A 7011-nucleotide genomic window follows, 5' to 3' on the forward strand; every position below is an offset into this window, starting at 1 on the left:
TAGAACAATACAGCACAGAACAGGCCCTTTGGCCCTCGATGTTGCGCTGACCTGTGAACTATTCTCAGCTCGTCCTCCTACACTATCATCATCATCCATGTGCTTATCCAAGGATTGTTTAAATCTCCCTAATGTGGCTGAGTTAACTACATTGGCAGACAGGGCATTCCACGCCCTTATCACTCTCTGCGTAAAGAACCTGCCTCTGACATCTGTCTGAAATCTATCACCCCTCAATTTGTAGTTATGCCCCCTCGTACAAGCTGACATCGTCATCCTAGGAAAAAGTCTTTCACTGTCTACCCTATCTAATCCTCTGATCATTTGTATGTCTCTGTTAAATTCCCTCTTAGCCTTCTTCTTTCCAATGAGAACAGACCCAAGTCTTGATTTGGAGATACCGGTGTTGGCCTGGGGTGGACAAAGTTAAAAATCACAAAACACCAGGTTATAGTCCAACAGGTTTAATTGGAAGCACACTAGCTTTCGGAGGGATCTAATTACATGGACTCCAAGATCCCTCTGCACATCCACACTACCAAGAATCCTTCCATTGACCCAGTACTCTGCCTTCCTGTTATTCTTCCCAAAGTGCATCACCTCACACTTAGCTGCATTGAACTCCATTTGCCGCCTCTCAGCCCAATTCTGCAGTTTATCCAAGTCCCCCTGCAACCTGTAACATTCTTCCAAACTGTCCACGACTTCACCAACGTTAGTGTCATCTGCAAATTTACTAACCCACCCACCTATGCCATGTCTAAGTCATTTATAAAAATGACAAACAGCAGTGGTCCCAAAACAGATCCTTGTGGCACACCACTAGTAACTGGACTCCAGGCTGAATACTTCCCATTGACCACCACTCGCTGCCTTCTTTCAGAAAGCCAGTTTCTAATCCAAACAGCTAAATCACCCTCAATCCCATGCGTCTGCATTTTCTCCAACAGCCTACCATGTGGAACCTTATCAAAGGCTTTACTGAAGTCCATGTATTTCACGGAGGAGAAAGTGAGGTCTGCAGATGCTGGAGATCAGAGCTGAAAATGTGTTGCTGGAAAAGCGCAGCAGGTCAGGCAGCATCCAGGGAACAGGAGAATCGACGTTTCGGGCATAAGCCCTTCTTCAGGAATGTATTCCATGTATTTCACGTCAACTGCCCTACCCTCACCTACATGCTTGGTCACCTTCTCAAAAAACTCAATGAAATTTGTGAGACACGACCTGGGCTTGACAAAACCACGTTGACTATGTGAAATCAAATTGTTGCTTGCTAGATGATTATAAATCTTTTCTCTTATAATCTTTTCCAAAACTTTTCCTACAACAGAAGTAAGGCTCACTGGTCTATAATTACCTGGGTCATCTCTACTGCCCTTCTTGAACAAGGGCATAACATTTGCAATCCTCCAGTCCTCTGGTACTAAACCTGTAGACAATGACGACTCAAGTATCAAAGCCAAAGGCTCTGCTATCTCCTCCCTAGCTTCCCAGAGAATCTTCGGATAAATCCCATCAGGCCCAGGGGACTTGTCTACTTTCACTCCTTCTAGAATCGATAACACCTGTTCGTAACTAAATCCTTTCTAGTCTAATATCTCATTCTTCTCCTCTACAATATTCTCCTTTTCCTGAGTGAAAACTGATGAGAAATGTTCATTTAGCACCTCTCTGATCTCCACAGGGTCCACACTCAACTCCCTACTTCTGTCTTTGATTGGCCGTATTCCCACCCTAGTCATCCTTTTATTCCTCACATACCTATAGAAAGCTTTAGGGTTCTCCTTTATTCTATTTGATAAAGATTGCTCATTTCTCCTCTTTACTCTGCTTAACTCTCTCGTTAAATTCTTCCGAGCTGATCTGTAACTCTTCATTGCCTCATCTGAACCATCTTGCCTCATCAACACATAAGCCTCCTCTTTCTGCTTAACAAGAGTTGCAATTTCTGTAGTAAACCACGGTTCCCTTATCTTGTCACTTCCTCCCTGCCTGACCGGGACATTCCTATCAATATCTGTTCCTTAAACCAGCTCCACATTTCCATTGTCTGCATCCCCTGCATTTTGCTCCTCCATTCTATGCATCCTAATTCTTGCCTAATCACATTATAATTGCCCTTGCCCCATCGATAACCCTTGCTCTGCAGCACGTACCTATTCCTTTCCATCGCTAAACTAAATGTAACTGAATTATTGTCACTCTTTCCAAATTGCTCACCTACAACTAAATCATACACCTTTTCCAGCACCACACTCTTGACTCTGATCTCCAGCATCTGCAGTCCTCACTTTCTTCAAGGTGATCGAGCCCAGTCGCCTGTCCTGACAATGACCCATGGCTGGGGAGAAGCATGTGAACCTACCATCTGGGAAGTCAGGGTGGCACAGGAACAGGTCCTTGCAGGTACGTGCAGGGTTGGTTTGTGTGCCCATTGGATGTTTCATCTGTTCAATTTCCAGTTTCAGGGAGTTCAGGGAGCCAAAGATCTCTTCCATTCCATCTGCGTAGTTCAGGTAATTGTCAGGAAGGCCCTCCTCCAGCAGCTGACTGGCATCGATGGAACGCTTGGCTCTTTGCGAGGAATGAATTGGGAATGGCTGAATGACTTCACCAGCAGGACCCTGCAGGTTAAACAGAGTCACTGACATTTAATGAAGATCATGTGAATTGGCCAAAAAAATACAATCTGTTTACTAACAATGCACATTCCTTCAAATAAATGGGACATATTCAACATGATATTCACTGAATTCCATATAACTGCAGTCTACTGGATGAAAACAGCATCAAAGTACCCCAACTGCTGTGAAAAGCACACTGTACAGAGGGAGCACTGTCACCCGCACTGTACAGAGGGAGCACTGTCATCCACACCGTACAGATTCAGCACTGTCACCCACACTGTACAGAGGGAGCACCGTCATCCACACTGTACAGAGGGAGCACCGTCACCCGCACCGTACAGAGTGAGCACTGTCACCTGCACTGTGCAGAGGGAGCACTGTCACCTGCACTGTGCAGAGGGAGCACTGTCACCCACACTGTACAGAGGGAGCACTCTCACCTGCACTGTACAGAGGGAGCACTGTCACCCGCACTGTGCAGAGGGAGCACTGTCACCCACACTGTACAGAGGGAGCACCGTCACCCGCTCTGTACAGAGGGACACTGTCACACAGACTGTATAGGGGGACACTGTCACACAGACTGTACAGAGGGAGCACTGTCATCCACACCATACAGAGGGAGCACCGTCACCCGCTCTCTACAGGGGGACACTGTCACACAGACTGTACAGAGGGAGCACTGTCACCCGCACTGTACAGAGGGACACTGTCACACAGACTGTACAGAGGGAGCGCTGTCACCCGCTCTGTACAGAGGGACACTGTCACACAGACTGTACAGGGAGACACTGTCACACAGACTGTACAGAGGGAACACTGTCATCCACACCGTACAGATGGAGCACTGTCACCCGCACTGTACAGAGGGAGCACTGTCATCCACACTGTGCAGAGGGAGCACTGTCACCCGCACTGTACAGAGGGAGCACTGTCACCTGCACTGTGCAGAGGGAGCACTGTCACCTGCACTGTGCAGAGGGAGCACTCTCACCCGCACTGTACAGAGGGAGCACTGTCACCCACACTGTGCAGAGGGAGCACTGTCACCCGCACTGTACAGAGGGAGCACTGTCACCTGCACTGTGCAGAGGGAGCACTGTCACCCGCACTGTACAGAGGGAGCACTGTCACCCACACTGTACAAAAGGAGCACTCTCACCTGCACTGTACAGAGGGAGCACTGTCACCCGCACTGTCACCCACACTGTACAGAGGGAGCACTGTCACCCACACTGTACAGAGGGAGCACTGTCACCCACACTGTACAGAGGGAGCACTCTCACCTGCACTGTACAGAGGGAGCACTGTCACCTGCACTGTGCAGAGGGAGCACTGTCACCCGCACTGTACAGAGGGAGCACTGTCACCTGCACTGTACAGATTGAGCACTGTCACCCGCACTGTGTAGAGGGAGCACTGTCACCTGCACTGTGCAGAGGGAGCACTGTCACCCGCACTGTACAGAGGGAGCACTGTCACCCACACTGTACAGATTGAGCACTGTCACCTGCACTGTGTAGAGGTAAAAGTGTAACTCAAATAGTAAATGCTTCCTGCTGATAATTTTTACTTTTCAAACTAACAAAGATTTGAAAAAAAACAATTGATTTGACATGGCATTGGTGAATCTTTAAATTAAAAATAAGAACAGATTGGACTGGAGACAGCCACCCAGCAGATCCAACAGTATCTGTGGAGAGAGAAATGGAGTTAACCTTTCGAGTCCCATGTGAAGTTCTGAAGAATGGTTACTGGACTTGAAATGCTAACTCTGTTTCTCTCCACAGATGCTGCCAGAGCTGAGAAGCTGCTTCAGCACTGTCTGGTTTGAACTGTAAGGTGTTTCTCTATGCCATCTCCAGTGAGACATAAAGTCAATAATGGATTAAGCTCGATTTTAAATGAATTCTAACATCAGATCACCGATTGCCAATTCCTTTTTCAATGAGAAAGAGATGGACTCACAGGTGGTCCTGGTGGTCCCTGTATTCCGGATTCACCTTTAGGACCTGTCAGCCCCTGTGAGAAAGTGAATCAGAATCAGTTAGCAGAAATATGGAGTGGCTCCCACTTAGTGGAGATTTTACAATTTCATTCCAAGTATTTATGTTGTTGCAGAGAGTCGTCTGGTTCTGTGAGTGTCCCTGTCGCTGGCCTGGATGAGGCAGGTTTAAATGAGGCAAGAAAGAGGCAAGAATGAGAGGAGATCTCATTGAGTTCGAGAACTTACATGGAGGCGGGGGGGGAGACTGACAAAGTAAACAGAGAGAGGATGATTCCTCAAGCGAGGCAATCTAGAGAGAGGTCATAATTTTCAGATAAATGGTAGCAGATCTAAAACCAGAATGAGCAGGAATTACTTCTCTCAAAGGGTCATGAACCTGTGAAATTCACAAGCCTGGAGAGCGCTAGGACACTGAATAAATTTAAGAAAGAGATGGACAGATTTTTAAGGAATAACCAGTTGAACGGTTATGGAGAGTGGGCAGGGAAAGTGGAGTTGAGATCAGCCATGATAGTATGAAACGGCAGAGCAAGCTCAAGGGGCTGAATGGCCTCCTCCTGGTTCTGATGTGGAATTCCCTCCTGCCTTGCAGGGGTGTCAGAACACTGAGCACGTTGATCTCATTGACTGGATATTGTTGCAGGTCAGTACAGCAGCTTAATCAGGCTCAGTATGTTACTCTGCAGTTTCCACATGTTTCCAGAGTTGCTCAGTCATTGTTTTAAGCTGAATGGGACAGTCCAAATTACTCTAGGAACATCACTGCACTGTCCAGTTTCTTAGGCTGCCTCGAATGTTCAATCAGATCTTGGTTGACTGAAATCTTAACTCCATCTTCCCGAATTTACTACATATACCTCGAAGCCCTTACCCAACAAATATCGAACAATCTCAGTCATTGACTGAAACTGACTTCCAGCCTCCAGCTTTTTGGGAGACAGAGAGAGAGAGAGTCAGAGAGAGAGAGAGACAGAGAGAGACAGAGAGTGAGAGAGACAGAGAGAGAGAGAGAGAGAGAGAGACAGAGAGAGAGAGAGTCCCAAATTTCTCTTCCTTTTGTGTAGGAAAAGGATTCCTGATCTCACTCTTTAGTGACACCCCTGCCTACCTTCAAGAGGAAAATGTTTCTCTTCACTGATTCTCTTGATGGTTTTAAAGACCCTGATGGAATCATCCATCTGAAATTTCACACTGGGGAGAGTGCAGCCCATACCTGTGCAAACTCTTTTAAGAGTTAACTCTTTAAACCCCTGGGATTGTTCTGGTGAAACTGCGCTTAGCCCATTACTCTGATCATAGAATAGATCACAGAATCCCTACAACGTGGAAACAGGCCATTCAGCCCAACAAGACCACACCGACCCCCCCAAAGAGTATCCGACTCAGACCTATTCCCCTACCTGATTACACTACATTTACCCCTGACTAATGCACCTAGTCTACATATCCCTGGGCACTATGGGCAATTTCCCATGGCCAATCCACCCTGACTTGCACATCTTTGGACTGTGGGAGGAAACCGGAGCCCCCGGAGGAAACCCACGCAGACACGGGGAGAATGTGCAAACTCCACACAGACAGTTGCCTGAGGCAGGAATCGATCCCAGGTGCCTGGCACTGAGGCAGCAGTACTACGCAGAGTGAGCAGCTGGGGGCCAAACTGGAGTAACTGAGGGCCTCAGCGCAGTGGCTGGGGGACTGGAGTGGGGCTGCAAGGGCCGGAAGGGAGTGACTGTGGGATTGGAGTGGAGTGACTGTGTGACCGGAACGGAGTGACTGTGGGACCGGGGCGGAATGACTGTGGGACCGGGGCGGAGTGACTGTGAGTCTGGAGCGGAGTGACTGTGGGACCGGGGCAGAGTGACTGTGAGTCTGGAGCGGAGTGACTGTGTGACCGGAGCGGAGTGACTGTGAGTCTGGAGCGGAGTGACTGTGTGACCGGAACGGAGTGACTGTGGGATTGGAGTGGAGTGACTGTGGGACGGAACGGAGTGACTGTGGGACCGGAGCGGAGTGACTGTGGGACCGGAACGGAGTGACTGTGGGACCGGAGTGACTGTGGGACGGAGCAGAGTGACTGTGGGACCGGAACGGAGTGACTGTGGGACCGGAGCGGAGTGACTGTGAGTCTGGAGCGGAGTGACTGTGTGACCGGAACGGAGTGACTGTGGGATTGGAGTGGAGTGACTGTGGGACGGAACGGAGTGACTGTGGGACCGGAGCGGAGTGACTGTGAGTCTGGAGCGGAGTGACTGTGTGACCGGAACGGAGTGACTGTGGGATTGGAGTGGAGTGACTGTGGGACGGAACGGAGTGACTGTGGGACCGGAGCGGAGTGACTGTGAGTCTGGAGCGGAGTGACTGTGTGACCGGAGC

At 49.0% G+C, this 7011-nt stretch overlaps 1 protein-coding gene across 1 annotated transcript in view; it reads right to left on the reverse strand.

Annotated features, from left to right (window-relative positions):
• The window catches only part of col5a1 (procollagen, type V, alpha 1), a 64764-nt gene that overhangs the window by 20994 nt on the left and 36759 nt on the right, over window positions 1–7011 (reverse strand). The window contains exons 17-18 of the mRNA XM_043719724.1: window positions 4596–4649; window positions 2366–2624 (exon numbers count right to left, since the gene is read on the reverse strand). Of these exons, the coding sequence (XP_043575659.1) occupies window positions 2366–2624; window positions 4596–4649 (313 nt within the window). The remainder of the gene's footprint in view (window positions 1–2365; window positions 2625–4595; window positions 4650–7011) is intronic.

Source organism: Chiloscyllium plagiosum, chromosome 30 (assembly GCF_004010195.1).
Source record: "Chiloscyllium plagiosum isolate BGI_BamShark_2017 chromosome 30, ASM401019v2, whole genome shotgun sequence".
In the NCBI taxonomy this organism is placed as follows: Eukaryota; Metazoa; Chordata; class Chondrichthyes; order Orectolobiformes; family Hemiscylliidae; genus Chiloscyllium; species Chiloscyllium plagiosum.